Source organism: Bradysia coprophila, chromosome III (genome assembly GCF_014529535.1).
Source record: "Bradysia coprophila strain Holo2 chromosome III, BU_Bcop_v1, whole genome shotgun sequence".
Classification (NCBI taxonomy): domain Eukaryota; kingdom Metazoa; phylum Arthropoda; class Insecta; order Diptera; family Sciaridae; genus Bradysia; species Bradysia coprophila.
The window spans coordinates 616,299-636,360 of NC_050736.1; the positions used below are offsets into that span (position 1 = coordinate 616,299).

General features: G+C 35.7%; 3 protein-coding genes and 1 long non-coding RNA gene across 9 annotated transcripts; 2 read left to right on the forward strand and 2 right to left on the reverse strand.

The window, feature by feature from the left end:
• Positions 1 to 1,480: 1,480 nt before the first annotated feature.
• LOC119075043 (zinc finger protein 706-like) lies at positions 1,481 to 3,166 on the reverse strand. Its single transcript, XM_037181441.1, has 3 exons — positions 3,007 to 3,166; positions 1,872 to 2,022; positions 1,481 to 1,805 (listed from the first exon to the last, which is right to left on the reverse strand). Exons 2-3 carry the CDS (start codon positions 2,013 to 2,015, stop codon positions 1,710 to 1,712), a joined length of 240 nt encoding a protein of 79 aa, XP_037037336.1. The 5' UTR covers positions 2,016 to 2,022; positions 3,007 to 3,166; the 3' UTR covers positions 1,481 to 1,709.
• Positions 3,167 to 3,455: 289 nt separating this feature from the next.
• Positions 3,456 to 4,807, forward strand: LOC119075088 (probable deoxyhypusine synthase). Its single transcript, XM_037181482.1, has 4 exons — positions 3,456 to 3,736; positions 3,791 to 3,955; positions 4,012 to 4,527; positions 4,593 to 4,807. The coding sequence occupies exons 1-4, from the start codon at positions 3,548 to 3,550 to the stop codon at positions 4,797 to 4,799; spliced, it is 1,077 nt and encodes a 358-aa protein (XP_037037377.1). The 5' UTR covers positions 3,456 to 3,547; the 3' UTR covers positions 4,800 to 4,807.
• Positions 4,808 to 5,046: 239 nt separating this feature from the next.
• Positions 5,047 to 7,111, reverse strand: LOC119075100. 4 transcript variants are annotated; one of them, XR_005087310.1, is made up of 8 exons: positions 7,007 to 7,069; positions 6,855 to 6,941; positions 6,355 to 6,429; positions 5,996 to 6,292; positions 5,751 to 5,931; positions 5,602 to 5,690; positions 5,370 to 5,544; positions 5,047 to 5,297 (listed from the first exon to the last, which is right to left on the reverse strand). It is a non-coding gene; the product is annotated as an uncharacterized LOC119075100 (long non-coding RNA). The 4 variants fall into 4 exon arrangements; XR_005087307.1 differs by lacking the exon at positions 6,855 to 6,941 and having other exon boundaries at positions 7,007 to 7,111; XR_005087309.1 differs by lacking the exon at positions 7,007 to 7,069 and having other exon boundaries at positions 6,855 to 6,992.
• Positions 7,112 to 9,820: 2,709 nt separating this feature from the next.
• On the forward strand, positions 9,821 to 18,573 carry LOC119075054 (zinc finger protein on ecdysone puffs). Of its 3 annotated transcripts, none has more exons than XM_037181450.1 (4): positions 9,821 to 9,989; positions 11,196 to 11,506; positions 13,510 to 13,688; positions 16,817 to 18,573. In XM_037181450.1, the coding sequence occupies exons 2-4, from the start codon at positions 11,207 to 11,209 to the stop codon at positions 18,144 to 18,146; spliced, it is 1,809 nt and encodes a 602-aa protein (XP_037037345.1). In that variant the 5' UTR covers positions 9,821 to 9,989; positions 11,196 to 11,206; the 3' UTR covers positions 18,147 to 18,573. The 3 variants fall into 3 exon arrangements, with proteins under 3 accessions (XP_037037345.1, XP_037037352.1, XP_037037357.1); XM_037181457.1 differs by lacking the exon at positions 13,510 to 13,688 and adding an exon at positions 15,483 to 15,607; XM_037181462.1 differs by lacking the exon at positions 13,510 to 13,688.
• The last annotated feature ends 1,489 nt before the right edge of the window (positions 18,574 to 20,062 follow it).

Below are 20,062 nucleotides of genomic sequence, written 5' to 3' on the forward strand. Positions count from 1 at the left end.
TTTCTCAAAGCACATGAAACTTTCACAGACAATTTTATTTTTTATTCAAAGCTGACATATTTTTAATCGAAAATGTGGTCGTACATTTTTCAAAAAGGGCTCTCGTAAAAAGATATCAGCGATCAAAAATTTCGAAACGCAGAAATGTAGGCTACAATTTCAGCGTACGCTCGGAACCTCTTAAAGGGGCCCAAATCAAAGTGTTTATTCTCCGAAAAGCACCAAATTCAACATTTTATAGAGAAAGCTAAGTCTAGCTGGTGGCTAGGCTAGGAGCACTAGTTAATGTTGAAGATTATACAGTGCCCGTTCATCGAAAAATTTAAATTTTTGAATAGTTGAGTCGATAAGGGATTTGTCCTATGGAAACGTTTACCGAGCGGATTGGGCAAATCGAGTGATTGGAGATTGTTAGGGGCATCGAAAAAATAGGTTCTAGAAGAAGAGACAAAATTTTCGGCCGCTCTCGGCTCCGCCTCGCCTCTTCAAAGTTCGAGTGCAGAGTTGTCTTTGTCGAGTGATTTCCCCGGCTGTATATCACGCAGAATACCTACTGATAGCTCAAATGAAAGGTAAAAGTCCACATTTTATTTTGACACGACAAGAGTAAAACCAAAAATGTTCTACGTTTCATTCTGCACAATTTAAAAAAATCTGATTTTCTAACTTTTTTAGCTGCGAATCTACATGCAATTTAAAAAAAAACTTGTTGTTGCCTATAGCAAGCAAAATCCATGGTTCGACTGACCGATTTTTCAAACACTTGCTTTTTCTGTGCCGAGGTCTCTACAAGGCCATCCACATATATTTTTTGTTGAAGTGTCTAGGGGGTGGGTCTCTACCAACTTTCAATTTACTCGTTTACACTTTTAGAATCGGCAAGCGTGACACTATCGAAGAATAATTAATCTGTCTCTTATTTTGTTTGACGTATTGCCAAGTCTTTTACTTCATTTGTTTCAACACAAAATTTTCTATGATTAGAGTATACTAGTTGAGCGTTGACTAGCATGGAAATAAGATTGTGTTTCCGGTAGCTGAGTCATAATTTCCCGGTAACCAAAAACGTAAAATTGGCTTTCTAATACATACTATTTTCGAGGGTTTGTTCGACGAAGGTTTCATTTCATTTCCCGGTAAATAAATTTTCGTCGAAAATGTTTCCCGGTAACGAGGCTACCGCACTATTTCCATATCGTCAATTAAATGACTAGACGGTGTAGCAAACTATTGTCCACTATACACGTTTGAACCTGGTTTTCCTAACTTGCTCTCAGACATTTTGATTAAGTGAGACAGTTGTGAATATCACTGTCAATGTATTCAACCAAACAACTGTTTACGTTTCTCCGAAAGCAATCAGAAAAGACAATTTCAAAATTTCGTTGAATTTGATCCGATTCGTTCCCATTGATAAAAGTGTTAGAAAGAACAAAAACCCAACCCAGTCCTGTAATATGCCAACCTCATCTAAACATCATTTAGTCAGTGCTGTTGAAAGATTACATTTATTTTGTCTTTGAAATAATTAAAAAAATCAAATGGTTTTTATTACATTCAAGAAAAGCAATTTCCTATTCCGAACGCACAACGCACCAAATTATCATTTCCAATGTGAAATGCAGTCAGGAATATCAATATCTCATCAAATGAAGAAAAAGGGAAAGAAATTTAATTAAACTTGTAAATTCGATGCATCCGACGCTGTGTTAGGCAACCACGTCTTTTAATTCAACCGGTAGGTCATTCTTGGGATGCTTGTTTTCAAAGTGCTGCTTGTATGTTTTCGGATCGGGCATTTGTGCCTGAAAGAAAAGAAAAGAAAAATTGGAAAATGTTTGCTGTAGAGAAGACATTATCGAGGGCAGTACCTTGCACACGGCGCAGGCATGAACCAAGGCTTTCTGAGCGGCTTTCTTCTGTTCTGTAGCACTGTGTCCCTGTTGTTTCTTAAGTTTGGCAGTTTTTTCTTGAGTCTTGGCTTGCGATTGAAGTTTTTGATGTCCACGTGCCATTTTTAATCTATAATTCAAAGAATGTCACATCAGCTTTCGTAACACAGAGAATTGGTTTCAGAAAGATAGTCAAATCATAGTCGAAACCATGTTAATGGTTAGCTAACCAGCTGCATAAGACATTACAATAACAAACATTCGTCTCGGTCTATTTTTCGGTTGTGTACGTGAATTGGAATTTTGTGAAACAGAGTCGTAATTCGAAACATAATAAAAGCACATCGCAACCCATACGTTATTCAATCTCCCAAAACCTCTTGAACTTGATTATTTTCGATAACATTCCACCAATTACCGAGCTACAATTACGATTTCAACATCACCTACATTTACATGCACACTAATTACGATTTGTTTACTAAACAAAAACTGTTAATTTGCGTGAATTTTTATCAGGCATGAAATCATAAACAAAACCGTAAACTGTTCATAGGTATGTACACCACGTCTAACTATTATTTAAACGCATCTTCAACAATTTCCTACATCTAACATGATTCACTATCGAGTTCGATATTATGGCATAGAGGTTAAGCAGAAAACACACTTGCCATTTATATTATAATGACGTGTTAATTTCCTCTTCTGATCAAACACAATACAGTAAATCACTCAATTGTAGTGAAGTAAAAGTGCCAAATCTTAATTGTACATTTTCTCACTTTTCTTTATCTAAAAAGGTAAGCACATGAATAACAACGCGTTTTGCATCGGTTTTATGTGACAAAAATAACTGTTCAACCTATCGAAAAGATGTTTCCACTTTTATCAGCCTTTGGGTATACGAACAGCTACTTAAGCGTGCATATGAAGACCATGTCCGACGTCTTTTTTTTATTGTTAAAATTTCCGTTTTGTGCTCTTCACTTTTCGAACACACAAAAATAGGTAAATAGAACAGCAAAAAAAAGTGTACGAAGATGGTAAACGGAATTGCACTCAATTCTTAATAGAATGTCCGATTAGTTAGTTTTAAAAAAATGTAGCGTACCTTTAAGATGATAGTAGCAAATGTTTAAATGAACGAGAAATGGATAGGGAAAAACGAGTAATAAATCTGTAGTTTTGTGGAAAAATATATGATCTCCTCTCTGGCCTGTTTAGCGAATTTATCAGAGTTACCAGATTTTCTGCACTGACATCAATGACAGCCATACACACGCTTTCTCATGAGACCTCTGGTGCTGAAGACAACACAACGAGCGCTAGTACATTTTCACATTTTCATGAAATTATCAGGACACAGCAAGTCTTCAGTTTCTGTTGCACTTACTTCATCATTAGGATGTTTATATCGAATTTTTAAGAGATAACCCGAAATTTTGTAAAGAAGCGATTGAACTTTGATTGGAAAAAGAATTTAAATTTTGACAGCATCAGTGGTCACACAGTTCATTAAATTTAGTACATAACGTCGGGCAACCGGTACTACATTCCATACAAAACACTCAATTCATGTGTCAAAGACCATCAGGTGTGCTTTAACGTAAACATTGTTTTGAATCATTTTAAATCCGATCTCAAAGAACATTATGGCAGACGAAAATGCTAGAAATGTAGTGTTTATGCAAAGTAATTGCGCTGCGATTGAAGGAAGTGCTCTGGTGTCCGGCTACGATTTCAACACTGGCGTTAACTATGACAAAATACTGGATTCGTATCTGACAACCGGATTTCAAGCGACAAATTTCGGTAAAGCGGTTCAGGAAATCAATAAAATGGCAAGCGAATTTCGCCGTTGATTTGAATTCAAAATTTAACTGAGACTCAATTAGCTAGATGCCAGGGAGATTCCGTTGACATCCGACCAACAGGACGTGTACGAAGATGACAATTTCATCAAGAGGAAGACAAATTGCACCATATTCCTAGGCTATACATCCAATATCGTGTCATCTGGATTGAGAGAAACTATCCGATTTTTGGTTCAACATAAATTGGTAAGCATGGGAGCAAGCAGTAAATGTACGATTCATAAACAAATCACATTTTTTAGGTTGATTGTATCGTATCCACCGCTGGCGGTGTTGAAGAGGATTTTATTAAATGTATGGCAGAGACGTACGTCGGATCGTTTGAATTGCCTGGTGCAGATTTGCGTGAGAAGGGAATCAACCGGATCGGTAATTTGTTGGTGCCCAACGAAAATTATTGCAAATTTGAGAAATGGGTGTACCCGATCTTGGACGAAATGCTCAGCGAACAGAAAGCCGACAATGTTTTGTGGACACCATCGAAAGTCATACAACGATTGGGCGAACGTATCAACGATGAAAGATCGATCTATTATTGGGCAGCCAAGAACGAAATTCCGGTATTTTGTCCAGCACTGACCGATGGCAGCCTCGGCGACATAATGTATTTCCATTCGTACAAAAGTCCAGGATTCGTGGTGGATATCATATCCGATTTGAAACGATTGAATTCAATGGCTCAGAAGGCCATCAATTCTGGAATGGTTATCGTTGGTGGTGGCTTAATCAAACATCACATTTGCAACGCTAATCTGATGGTCAGTTCAGTATATGTTCAATAGTGTGTAACGGGAAATGAAATTGAGACTTTTTCTGTTTGCAGCGGAATGGAGCTGATTTCTCTGTATTTTTGAACACGGCCTCTGAATTCGATGGAAGTGACAGCGGTGCTCGACCAGATGAAGCTGTTTCGTGGGGTAAAATAAAGAAAGATGCAAGTCCGGTAAAAATTTATGCGGAAGCTAGTTTGGTACTACCACTGTTGGTTGGGGAAACATTTGCTAAACGGCATTTCCGGCTGAATAAATAATTTGCTGCAAGAAATGACCTTTCAATTCACAGATTTGGATCTCGTAGCTCAAGCAATCACTGGCAAAGAAGAGAAGGAAATGTAGTCAAGGTGAGAATCTCATTTCTCTTTGGCATCAGTAGTTCTTAAATGCCATCTGTTTGATAAATTCGTTAGTCAATGAACGTTTGGTATTTCAATTTTAGAAAATTTTTATTTCAAAAATATTGAATGTGACTGCTATGCAGTCGCTTTTGGATCAATTGCATTCAAGTTTTAAAACTTTGATTGGTTTCTTCAAAATTTAAATTTTCGGTTTTTTTAGCGTTGAAAGCGCCGTATAAATTTTACCAGATTTTAACAAAATCAGACAGCCATCGCTTCCTTAAACTTATTTCCTCCGCAATTATTCTTAAAGACATGTCTTTCCATGAACTTTTTCACCTCATCTTGATACTCTTCCGGATGTCGTTGAAAAATTCCAACGTGTGGTGGTTCGTCCCATGCCCGTAAGTTCACCTGCGAACGTAATTTTATTTCCACTTTAAATCAAACCACATTCGATGGTCAATAAATCAAGCATGGACTCACTGTCAAACCCTTTTTCTGCCATGACTCCGTGCAGGTTTCAACACTTCTAAGCGACACCATAGGGTCATTGAGCGAAAACAGAAACATTGCTGGAGCAGGAATAATTGTATCATAAAACTGATCTGTTGCCTTTAGATGACATTTAGTCGATGTCTTCATGTTCTTCATATGAAAACTAAAATAGATGAAGCGGATAAGCGTGACGAGTAAACCAGATCACCCATTCTCTTACACAATATACCGCTCTAGAGCATTTCTGAGAAAAGTGTTCGTCGGAAACACTGACTTAGGCACACCTATCGGAATTTCAGAATAGTCAACCTATTTGCAATTGGTTCTGTTATTCATTTAAAATACGGCCAGAATAGAATTAGTAATTACCGGTGAATCCCAAATTTGCCCGCAGATCCGGCGTACTGTCGGACCATATTTTACCATATCTTCGGTCATCTTTACCATCGTTTCACCCCATAAATACGCACCGACAGAAAATCCATGAACGACCATGGAAATAGTAATTTGGATTTTGATGCAGAAATGTTAGAAGATCATTGGCAACGACCTGAAGCCATCATCAAAGTCTTATGTGAAATTATTTTGCAATTGAGTTTTAGTTTAGCGCATACCTGACTTCCACCAACAGGCCATAATAGTTGCCATGGAGTTGTTTTCACAGTGAGAACATCAAATCCATTGTCTAGATAATATTTCGCATATTTCTGGATATGCTTCTGTTGCGACATTAGCCAGGCAAGAATAATTGTCAACGGTCTCTCTTCATTTAAACTTATTTGAAGTGGTCCCTTTCCGGTTAACGTTATCGGCTTATCCGAATTCGTAAACAAATCTAAGGATTTATTTAACGATTTGGTTGTTAACGTTCGCGCGGCAAGAGAGTTCATGCATAATGCTGGTGTTGTAAACTGTAAACGAAACGTAGCTCTACATAAAACAGTTTCATTCGGATCAATAAATTGTATATTACGTTGCATGGCTGGGATATAGACTGGAGACTTCTACTTGCTATTGTTGGTATAACTGACAGATTCCTGGATAGCATCTGCAAGAAATTAATGAGATAATCCTTTAACTCTCGCACGCGTTGTCTTGCAAGATAAGATATAAAATGAGAGCTTCACGAAATTCTTTAGTCAACAACATATATACATACAGCTGAACAAATCAATCCGTCTTCTAACTATATACGTCTAATCATAACTTATGGATCGACACACAATACCGGTTTTCGATACGTAGAAAATAGTTTAATTCGGAATGTGAAAAAAAAATTGCCAAAAAAAGTGTTGCTAACACCTTCACTTCCGCCTCCCAGTGACTGACTTAAGACCCTAGGTCATATATTGTATCTTTGCAAATAGATTGCCGGTTACAATGCACGCAAACGATCTATTTATATTTATAGTTATCTTATCATAGTTTGATAACGTCTCTCTAAAAATACTAAGTGAACTTTAGTACACAAACCGCGGCTAGGCTTTCAAAATTCGATTCGTAATGTTACATTCTGTCGTCGGCTTTCACATTCTGTCAATTTAAGTTCTTTGAATTTTTCTAAAGTAAATCGCGTAATTTATGTTAATTGTTCCCTCGTTTATTTGCTAAAATATTTCATTCACCTTAAATATGTTCGAGCTATTGTTCAATAAATCTAACACTGGCTCTATACTTATAATACCGACAAAACATTCTGTCACACAATTATCATATGTATCTATAAAATATTATGGATAAAGATTGAATTTTGGTAAAGTGAACTCATCCTCAGACTTAACATTTCTTTTGTTTTATAAACAAAAACGATCACTTCAACGGTTGTCTTTCTAAATAAATTAGAACGCTATGTCTTTTCGAGTTTTCGTAATTTTGTTCTGTTCATTAAACCTAAACAAAGTTTTCGTAAGACTTTTCTCGAGTCGCTTTTTGTTTGGGTGCGCACCATCGATATAATATACTGTAGATAATGAGACACGAAGAACGAAGTTTCGGAAATATTGCACACATACAAGTGCAAAAAATACGAATCACAACACAAAACGAAGAGAAAAAGGAAATTGAGAAATGCAGTTTCAATTATTTTCAAATATTTGTATGACATTATTTCGCGCGCTTTCTCAAAACGTAAGTTACGTTACACATAGGTTTGTTCCAAATAACTGTAAACGTAAACTTTGACATCCCGAACCACGACGATTTCATCCACAAACGACATAACCTTTGTTTTTTGCAAAAATTTTGACTATAAGTATACATAGTGACAGCTTCCAAAAAAATTTACGTATTGCAGCTGCTTCGCGCTAATTTTGGCAGCTCATTTTTCATGAAAAATTGTTTAGGTTATGTTGTCTATGGATGAAATTTGACAATCCGTATGGCCTTGGAACAGACCTATTCATCCATGTGATCTTTCCGCATAAAGTTGCTTTGACATTACTTATCTACCCTGTATTATATCAATGGTACGCACGAACATAATACGTATCCAAACGAGGGACGATGGTAAGAGTAAAAAATGTAACATTTAAATATGGAAAATCGCTTTCGTTTACTTCATTTAAATTTTTGATTATTTCGTCGTAATTGAAAGTGTAAAACGTCTAACACTTATCAGACACTCGATAGAGAAGTACAATAAAAGTCAATCATGTAGATATTCCCGTGCTGGATGGAGTTAATCTAGAGAACTGAGAAACGTGATGATGATCTGTCGAACGGTTCCGGCGATGCACCGTTCATCAGATGTTGAATTGGGGCTTGCATTATCATCAGATTTTGTCGACGGTGCCAGAAACCACGAAGACTTAAACGCTTGACTTAGGGCCAGTGGCACTGCTGTTACCATGCGGGTCGTTCGCATTGATCTGAACATCCGGTGTTGGTATTCCGAAAATTGTGCGCCAATCAATTAATTCCAGTCGATGGATCAAATACGGCCTGTAACAAAACACACGCATGATGGTTTAAGTAACCGTTTTCTTGTTTTTTTGGTTAATTTTTTTTACTCACTTCTCGTTTCTAACAGAGTCAATCAAAGCGGGCATCGCGCTTTCAATCATATCGTGAATAGGCTCCATTGACAGTATACATGTGCAGGGTGGTAATTCTTTTCCAATGATTTCTTCCAAAAATTTTAAAAGATTTGACATGGCTCTGGAAAAATGAGTATAAATTAGAAAATCAGATTTTTTCTACCAAATCCAATAAAGTTAGTAAATTTGGAATTGGAATTAAAGCCAGGAATATAAAATAGGTGAATTTAAACCCAAAAAAAGGATACGAAAAGTGGCATTTACTCTTCTTGCAATCCGGGTTCAAAAATGGCGGTACGCAACGATAATGAGCAAACCCATTTGCTACATTGGTTGAACCAGACTGTCCATATACATCCTTCGGCATCAATTTAGACCTCGACATTATTTACTTGAGTAAATAAACAATTTGGTTAAAAGTCCTTTTTTATAGGTTTCTTCCAAGCAAGGTTCTGAAAGAACAGGTTAACACATCTGAGTTGATCACGAAGGCGGTGACACACAAATTTTGACAAATAGATGCTATTTATTGAACATACTCAATACAGATCGTTTGAAATGTCAACCTGATAAAAACTTTTTTTTTTCTTCAAGTTGACATTTCAAACAATCTGTAACGAGTATGTTCAATAAATAGCATCTATTTGTCAAAATTTGTGTGTCAGCCGCCCTCGTGGGTGTCTTAACCTGTTCTTTCAGAACCTTGCTTCCAAGGCCGTTCAAAATGTCAATCGTCATCCACAGAGAAGCCAACACAACCTCACTTTGAAGTTTTAACGAACAAATTTTTTTAAGTTGCGGTTATGTTTGCTTCTGTGGATGACGGTCGGTTGTTTTCGGCCTGTCAAAATTCGTTTTTACCGTACGATGGAAAAAAACTTAAGTCGCTTTGTGAGTCATTGTGAATCATGCCGGGCCGATATTCCTTACCGAGACCCTTAGTCGATACTCTTTAATTCTATTAAACTCGATTCAGTTTAATGCTTATTACTCTACGGTAACTTAGTCGAAGAAGTGGCTTTTGAATGCTACGTCTTTCAGTCAGTTAATTTCAATCTTTCAATGGTTGAGAGAGTTCATCAACTTTGGGTAAATGATTAAAAAACAGGTTTCATTGCCAGCAAAAGTGCTATAAATGACAGCTCCCAAATAGAATACTATTTTGTATGAAAAAATTGTCCGAATTTTTTTACAGTGCCAAAATTAGTTCGATACACTGTCCAGTTTCAGTACCCTATTTAGAGTGAAGTTCGTTAACTGTACACAAAATCTACTTTTACTACCTAAAATAAAAAACTTGAATTTAGCGCGTCAATATCAACCAATTCAATTCGTCGAAACAACAGATGTCGCTCGAACCAGTTACAGTTCAACAGAACCAGCCGATTTGTAGGTATTTGATTCGTTCTCGTTCAGTTTGTTTTCGTCGTGCTTAGTGAACGGCTGTATTTTCCAGAAACCTCCTCTTACAAACGTTTCATTACCATTTTGGCAAATTAATTTCTTCCCGACGCCATTGATCTGCATTATTAAATTTGTGTATTCTGTGCTATTTAAACGATTTTTTCCCAATGTAAGTAGTAAAAGGCTTTGTTTACGTATAATTTAGTGTTTTGTTTATTGTTTCAGTTCATTTGTATTCGATCTAGCCAATTTTTTTTTATTAACAGAGTGACTGGCCTCATTAATGAGCGAGCGGCTTTTTTTTTGTTCTTAGTAACAAAATTTCGCTCGCGCTAAATCGCGTCAATCTAATGTCAAAATTAAAAAATTATTTAAAATTTGGCGTTTGTCTATGCAGGAATATCGTATTTATATCGTAAATTTCATCAAATCCATACTTATTATCACCCAAGCGGGTTGGGTTTGCCGGCCAGAATATTGATTTTTCTCTTTTAGATGGTGTGAAGGTACAGTCGGTCGCAAAAACTATACATTCTACTGTCTAGTGACGTGAGTTCGTATATATATGCGCATCATAAATTCGTTCGTTCATTCATCAACTTTTTTTTTTAAATTACGAAAGTCAAATATTGTCGGCGTATGGTGCAATACCACATTGCCATGATAATATAACTTCCTTTACTCGTTATTTGATGATAATTTATCAACTGCTAAACAACTCGGTGCGAAGAAAACAATATGGCAGCATACAGACTGAATCACCTGCCTTGTCGTTTCTTATAACTCTTCTTTTTGGCAATTTTTTTTTTTTTTTTGTTGAAAATTCTGCGCAGTCTCATTCTAACGTTAAGTTTTAGGGTCAATGTTCGAATGAAAAAAAAAAGTTCGGTTGATCGTTTTTGCGAATTGAGAGTTCGACATTAGTCCCTAAAGTCTCAAGCGGCATATTAAATCTTCCATCTTACTGTTTATTTGACAATAAAGACAAAGTAAATAAACCAGCGTCTATTTCGGTGCACACAATTTCAAACGCTTGCATTCAAGGCCAGACGATGAGTCGTGCTATATGAATGCTTTAGAGATATATGAGCTATTATTACAAGTGAACTGAAATTTGAAGAAATTTTTCCCTTTAAAAATGTGGTCGGCTTTTATATACGACAATCTGAAAAACACGCGTTTCATCAATGTTGTTGATTTTACATCGGAGGCAAATTTAGTGGTAGTGATCACGAGCGACCTTTTTTGTTGATCATACCGAAACACATGTTCGTTAAATTGATATAATTGACCTCAACAGTCAACAATAGCGTCAGTTATCGCTTACACATTGCAGCAAACTCGATTCCTAAACAAAAATTATTTAAAATTTTAGAACTATAAGAAATGGCATACCGTATGGGAGGAGGTGGCAACAATCGCCGAACCGACAATCGTTTCGATCGTGGTGGATTTGGCGGTGGCATGAATCGTCCGAATCCATGGGGCGGTGATAATATGGGCGGTAATTTCCGTCAAGGCGGTGGCAATAACGGTGGCATGAACAATGACGTTCTGTCGTTGGCCAACAGTTTGGTCAACAATTTGCTGCGCAATCAGAATCATCCACCATCTCTATTGGACCTACCAAACCGTGGCGGTTACGGTGGTGGTCGAGACGGTCGATTTAATGATCGTATGGGTGGGGTAAGTGTCTTTTGTTTTCATTTCGTTTTTCTTTTTAATTGTTTCGTTTATTCGTTTTTAATTATTTTTAAGTTTATGTTGAGACTTTTATTTTATCATTTTGTACATCGACGGTTAATATCAATCATTTTCTCTGAATTGAAAATTGATGAGAGTAACAAATTTTCTTTCATTTCCACACCGTCGCATCTTAATTTCGTAGACCATCTATGGAAATTCGGATGGGTGACGGTTTGACGTGAAAAAATGTTTTTATTCTCAGACAATTTACGAAAAAAAAAAAATAACGAACAAAACAGTCTTTCCCCTACTTGATATGTGAATCCTTGTATTTTTGTGAGTACGTTATTCGATTCGAACTGTTTTTCCTCGACGTAAAATGTGTGATTTGAGTGGAAATTTGATGTCGTCCAAAAGAGCAGGTTTTATTCCAGAGAATTCTTCGAAAGTAATAACGTTCCTGTGTATGCTGTGCGCCGATCAGTGCAATTTAATACTGCAAATTTCACTAGATTCATCTGACCATTTATCCTCCCATCAAACTGATGATTTAATACACACAACTTGCAGAGAATTTTGGATGAGGAATCATCGCACGTATATATTCGGCTCGATTATGCTTCCGAGGTCATAAAAGTTAATGTCAACAAGATCAATCAACTTACGTTTCGTTCAAACGATCATTGATTCTGCCATAAAATAATTCGATCGACTCGAACCCGCATGAATCGAAAAGCTCAAAGCTCGTCGATAATAATTCACTAATTTTACTTATTTACAGTTGTTTCTTTAACACACCCGGATGTAAGTATACATGTACACCAGAGTCAAAGGACTTTATTTTGTCAAATTTATTTTAGATTTAACTAAGTTTAAGTGACTGTCTTAAATGGGAGCAAAGTGATCCACCGTCTGCGTTTATCTGTTCTAGATTATAATGCAATACAGAGTTGCGGTATGTTGCACTCATTTTCTGTAATTGGATGATTCTGTTAACGGAATGACCAGATGTTTACACCGAAATTGAATTTATATTGTGGAGTCATTAAGTGTCACTAGTTTATTTAAGACAATTAGTGCTCAGCGCTGTGTACTTTGACATTTGATTCTATTAGCCGTGGTTCATGATGACACTAAGATTTTTCGGTAAAGCATCAAATGTTGGCCTGGAGCTGTGGGGCTTTCAAACGATTTGATATTGGTACAGACCAGGTTGTCTAATCCTTCGATAATTAAGCATTTTTGGAATGGAATGTAAACAATGATGGAATCCACAACTCGTAATCACATTCCGTAGAATCGATCCACAGTTCACTTTGCTCGTATTTAAGACATCGGCTAATGTATTAGTTTCTTCTTCGCTATCAACAACCAAACAATCTATTTTTTAATGATGCAATTTATGGCCACACATTCAAATGTCTCACTTAAAATCACTTTCGCTCTTGCAACGTCAAACTTAAAACAATGTTCAACATCGAATAACGAAATCGTAACTCACAAACAATATGTATAATTCCTCCTACCCCTATATCACAATACACCATTCTTAGAATTTTATCGTTTAACATTTTTAGAGTGTTTCCTCAACAATGTCAACAAACAACAAAAAGAAAAACATTTTTTTATTTTCTTAGCTATTTATTATTGTAAAACGGAAAATTTATTTACAAAATAATGTATCTGCGCGGTTGTCGATCCGATTTTATTTGACCATTCAACCGATCCAACCCCAGATGATGGAATTTTTAATAATAAAAATAATCTTCAGCTGCCTGACCACCATCAATAAAATTATTTTTATAAAAAAAAATTTACAAAAAATTTTCATGACTAAAATTTCTAACACATGTTTTTTTCTTCTCTTTCGACCCATTTTTGCTTCAATCGTATCTTTGGGTCAAAAATTTTATTTTCATGTTTCACAATGTGTGTGTGTTATTGAAAAATGATTCAATAAAACCAAAAAAAAAAAATCAAATCTCCAATTTATGATTGATCAGTTCAATCGTAATATGCCAAATCGTCGCAACGGACCTCCTGGTGCACGGCAAAAAAATGACAAATTAGGCGCCATTAAGGGTGGCATTCGTAAACGTAATCCAGTTAGTTCGGCTAAAAAAGTTCTTGCTAAGAACGCTAAGGATGATGCTTCAGCTGATGCTAATAACTCTAATTTGAGGTAAGCCACAGTTTCATTCACAACAAAAAAAATATTTTTCTTCCCAAGTATTTTAAAGAGAAAACAAAAAGCAATCTGTTTTTTTAAAAATAGAAATGGTGTTAAGGGCCACCAAACAATTTCGTTTGGTTTGGCCCGAAAAGGGTTGGACATATTTAATCTGATATTTTCAAATTTTTAATTTATTTTAAAAATGAATTTAGTATTTTTGTGATTGCTTATCCTAACGAAAAAACGAATCAAATATGATATGAGTACTTATGTTCGATGAAGTTAAAGAAACCAACAAAATGAAAAACGAGAGAGTTAAATAAATTTAATCGAAAATTGTTTATCTCATTCACAACACAAAACTTCCATCAATATTGTGAATTCATTCATAAAACGGCTTAGGAACTTGGACATTCACTTGATTCAGAATGATTTTGTATTTAGCGAAAAAGAATCGAAATTAAATGAAACGAACAAGGAAATATTTTTTTGGTAATGGTACTGGTACGGTTTAGAAAAACTAAAAATTGAAGATACAAAAAAAAATTGGAAAATTGTTTTTTTATGGGTTCTGCGAATGCGTTTGTTCTGATTATCGTAAATGTTTTATGTTTACAGGTTGGTATGTTTAATTATAAGTCAACAAAGAAAATAGAATTAAAGAAAAACCCAGAAATCTAATTGTTTAACCATGTCGTCGTCTCGATCGTCGTACTTATACGTGTAGCAATATTGTGGTGACAGAATTTTTGGTATGTGTATCGTCGAAAATGTAGCGATTTTTCCTTCTTTTTTTTTCTTCAATTATACTCGGATTTCTTGTGGAATCGAAAAATAGTGGATAAAATGTGTCTGAACGGAATGGGTCCAATTTCTCAATACTTTTTTGCTCGAATTTTGGATTTTATTTGATTTTTTTTTAGAAAGAACCCTGTCCTTCACAATTAAAAGAATTTTCGACTTTTCTTTAATCTTAAATCTAATATTTTAAAAATGACAATGAAAATAAATATTGAGTTTCAAATCTCGGTTAAACGCTAAACAACTGAGTGCATTGTAGTTACAATGTTGCCTATTTAGCTTTGTATTTGAACGGATATCCGACAACATAAAGCTTTGCATACCGTGACCTCTAAATGAAAGTGTAAATTTTGTTTTGATCAAACTTTTACTTTTGTTTATGTTGGAAAGTTGAACGGTTTCAACGAAAGGACATCGATTGTCTATTATATCAGCGCAACGGATTTCATTATTTCAATGTCGTTAGCATGCTACTACAGTATCTACTGTGGAAAAGTATATCTTCCGGGGGTAAAGATTTATTCACTGAACTTATCAACAATTTGAATAGCAAACTTTTTATTTTATTTTGAACACTCACTCTATTTACAATATATCAAACACTCAATCTATTTATTATTTGGAAACGAAACTCTGCATAATTATTATCCTTCTTAAAAACCTTAAAGTAGAACGTAATCTATTGACGTACTGTACTATATATTATACCTACTGTTTCACTTGTTTCCATAATTCCTTTTCTCAAATTCAATCCGCGATATTGTGATATAGGAAAATCTTTTTTTTTCTTTCAATCTTAATTTTCCTTTCGTTTTTTTTATCTTTTTTTTTCAAACTTTTGTTTTCTATCGATGACAAATTGTTTTTTTTGTTTATGATTTTTTTTAACTGTGACTGTGACACAAATTTGAAAAAAAAAAAAATTATCAAGAAAAGCACTCGATTTTTTTATGTTTTTGTTTAATTTTACCTGTCGCGTAACACAATTTGGTTTTTCCGCAGGGTAAATTGAATCTACTTCGCGGTCCTCCATCCCCATTTGTCGTCTTTAACGGCATGCAGAGAAATTCCAATCAGAATGCTAATAATTCTAACAAAAACCGCAAAGCTAGTAACTCAAAAACGAGGTGAGAGATTTGAAACAAAACAATACAAAATTACACACACAAAAAAATACAACGAAATATATTCATGTTGTTGCGAACTGATAGAAATTTTGTAACGGATGCATTGAAAAAGTTGAATTATGTTTGGAAGAAGATGAATGTTGCGCGGTGTGTATGAGTATGTTTTCATGATTGGATATTGCTTTTGTATAATATATTAAATGTTAAGTAGGGAAGGTGCTGCGATAATCTACAGTAAAAAGAAATTCGCTACATTTTCGACAAATGATTGGTATTATTTTGCAAATTTATCGTCTTTTATCGAACTTCAACTAAATCTCAATAAACATCGAATTCTATGTTGTTTTAAGTCGAAAGCAAAACGCATTTCGTTTTTCCGAGCGGAGGACCGATTATAAATCAGTAAAATATATTTAGATCAAACTCAATGTTCCTGGCACAGCTAATTAGGAAGAATATGATTTTCGCTTGACGTAATTGAAATTTGGAAATTATAAGTCGATTCTCCATCTCCATACACTTTAATACAGACATCCTGAACGTTATAACTTTGTACAAAAAGTTCCAAGATGTAATGTTATTGTTTGGATTTTGTGTCTTTTCGTTGCAATTCGTAACGCTACAAGCACGTTACCATCTTTATAACGTTACAAGTTTAGTTCTAAAAAATCGTTTAGTATTAGCACTCCGTGCATAAAGTTTAAAATACAAATAACGCTACTTGTGTCGTACCACCTCGGTACCGTTACGGGCCGTAATTTTAAATTGTTGTTTCTGAAGGTAACGTTACGTCGACGAAAAAAAAACGTTCAAAATAACTTTATGCCAGGACCCTGCTGAATGGAGAAGAAACTTATAATTTTCAATTTTTACGTCAAGTCAAAATCGCAATCTGCATATTGACCTGAATTTTGACGGACAGTTGACAAGACGTAATTTTCAGCACTAACGCTTTTTGCTCGGGGTTTTCTTTTCTCATTCTTTGAAGAGCTTTGTGTCCCTGTATAAGCTAAAATGTTTTGATTGAGACCACAAATGCTTCAGTACTGTATATTGGCTGACAATGGACTCTCTGAATTACCAATCATTAACACATACCAAAATTCCACTTGAATCTTATAAATAAAAGACACCTTGCAACGAAAATGACATTTCCATTGACCCAAAGTTAACGTTTTTCTTTTTCTTTCAATGATTCCGTCTAACCAGCGCCAAGAATGTGAAGAAGGAGTCCAAATACGCTGATGTACCCAACGTCATGTTCTACTGTCATATGTGCAAGAAGCATATGTGGGACGCCGTTTCATTCGAGAACCATGTGAAGGGTCGTACCCATATGATGATGCGTGACGGAGTTGAAGAATCGTATCGTCTCCGAGCCAACATGATTCGCCAAGAAGCTAAGATCGAGGAACAACTGAAGACCATCGAGTTGGAGCGTCGTTCTCGTATGGGCAAGGGCGGAAAAGGAAATCGTCGCGAATACTGTACAATGTGCGATTTGCATTTCTTTGGACATTTGTCGACTCATCGCAAATCTGATGGGCATTTGCAATTGAAGAAATTCTTACATCCCCGTTGCGGTGACTGCGCTCAAGAATTTCCCAATCGCATTGACTTTGACAACCACATGTTGACACCTGATCACATGAAGAAAGCTCATGCTAACAAATCTAACAAACCGGAACGCAGGAAGAATGCTTTGATCATTCATACCGAAGAAGATGAATTGAAAGACTTACGAGAAGAGAAACCGGTTGTTAAGAAGGAAGAAGAAGCTGAAGAGGCAATGGAAACCGATGAGACTGTTGAAAAGAACGGTGAGAACGGTGACGTCAAAGAAGGTGAAGAGAAAGAAGAAAAAGAGGAGGGAACTGAAGAAGGCAAGGTAGTTGAAGAGAAACCAGCAGAACCTGCTCCTGAGCCTGAAGATGTAATTTTGGATATTACCGAAGAGGAAGAAGTTCCAATTGAAATCGAAAATCGTGTCCCGAAATACAACTGTAACCGTCAAATTGGCTCTAGCCAACTCCACCATTTGGACTGTTACGAGTGTCACATTTGCAATCGGTTCTTCGATACTGAACGCACAGCTGAAATTCATTCACGCACTGTTACCCATCACCGTAACTTTGTCAAGTTCTTAAACGAAAAATCGAATGACACCAAGATCGCCCAACGTCGTGCCCAAGCAGCATTGGAGGAAATCGAACGTAAAAAGAAGAAGCTAGAAGAGATTGCCAACGGCGAGGCAACCGAAAAGAAAGATGGAGATGAGACCTACGATCCATCCGAAGAGACTGGCGAAAATGACAAATCAAATGCTGGTGATGAAACCATGGAATCTCAAGATGGTGACGAACAGTTCGAGGACGCTAATCAAACCGTCAAGGAAGACATTGCTGAGCCAATCGTTGCAGCACCGATCGAACCCGAACCGGAACCGGAACCAGAACCCGTTGTCGAGGTGAAGGCATCGCCAAAGGCAACACCACAACGTGCCGCCCGTGGTCGTGCTGCACGTGGCCGTCGTAACTAAACGCAAGATTATTATTTCACAAAAAATCTTGAGATTTCATAACTTTTAATTTTATTCTTTAAGACAAAGAACACATTGCTGTATTATTATCGATTGTTTAGTAACGAAACGAAGCGCAAACAAAAGAACATTTAATTTTTAATATTTTTATTTAAAAATTATTTTAAAAAATAAAGTAAAAACAAGGAAAGAAAACAAAAGAAAACTATTAAAACTGTCATCACACGGTATAGATAATTTGTAAGTTGAGGCATCTTTTTTTTTGGTTTGAAAAAGAAAAATGTGTAGAACGTGCTGACTTACAATAAATTAACAATTGTATTCCATAGTAAACTTTATAGAATTATTGATTTTTTAATGTCAAATCTATCATCCAATTTCAATGAATAAAGAAAACCAGACACAAATATTTAATGTATCGTCAAAATTTTGTATTTTAAATGAATGAGACAACCATCAGTGAGCGGAAGACAGGAAGTAAATTCATAGAGGTTCTACATTCAGAAGATTCTGAAGAGAATACATACGACAGAGTACAGTAGACCACATCCATTTAAAATCGTTTCGCATTCGCTTTATGCATTTGTATTAAGTCTGCTGTGTTGTGCATTTGGTCTCTCCTCAAATCGGCTGTTCCTGCCTTGTTAACTTTACTATGCCGTGGTAGCAAAAAGCAACGTCAAATAGTTACAGCTTAAATTGCCTGAAACTAATCGTAAAAATATTTTCTTTGACGAATTATGATGCGAGCCCTCCTACCTTTGTGATATTCTTTCAACTAAAGATATGGCTAGATCAAGATATAGCCTAGCTTGACATATTGAACAATATAAACTTGATTCAATTTCCTCTATTTTTCGGTCCCAATTAAAAGTCAAAAATATTTTTTCCGAACGTTTCCCGTTTCGAATTCGAATTTCTCCTTTAAATTTTCAAATTACCTGAGTGTTTTTTCCAAAGCTGCTGCAAACGTTGGAAAAAGTAAAAAATATTTTGGACTTTTTATTTGGACCGAGAAATAGAGGAAATAGAACAACTTTTAGTTAAAAATCACGGTCAAGGAAAACCATTTTCATATAATTATTAAGGGATGTATTACATCCCAAATAATGATCTCTATAATGTTCGACCCATCCACCAAAATTGCTAAATTACGGAAGGTCCTTGCCTTCTGTTCACAATAAGTTACAGACCAGTAAAATCAAACGCTGCTGAGAAGTCTGAGAATCCACTAGTTAGACTTTAGTTAGACTTTAGTTAGACTCATCCGGATCATGAGTGTGAACTGAACTTATTGTTTCAATTCAACAGTAACATTGGTACAAAGAACACTTCACCAGCCTACAATGTTTTGCACTGAGTTAAAAATGACTAAATCTGATGTTTTGATTAGACTACAATTACTTCAGAGTCAGAGCAGCTACATAGTAGTTATTTATACTACAAGAACTGTAAAGGGTTTTTTATGTTCGAGGAATGGATGGAAATGGAAATGTTCGAGACGAAGTGAGAGGTAATAACAGCGAAAGTGATCCTTGCTCAAATTTAAGTTGTCGTAAGGAATCGTCAGCGATGAGATAATAATAAATGTTCAAGTAAAGAAAAGCAAGTTCAACGAGTGAAGAAAAGTTGGAAATTTGCTTATCGTGTTGTTTCACCCGAGAAAATGTAATATCCAACTTTCTTTCCCGAGGTAAGCAAAAACTTTTTTTTTACAACAAAGGCTTCCAGAGTTTCAGCGGATTGGAAACAATGACTATTTTCTCGTCTGCGTTGTGAAATAGTTATTTGGACGATGTATTATTATTATTTATTTCGCGAGTTGTGGGCCGAACGAAGTGAGGGCAGCTTAAAATATCGTCCAAACCAAGCACTCAAACAATTTTTCATGCAGGGCGAAAAATCGAGAGAAAATT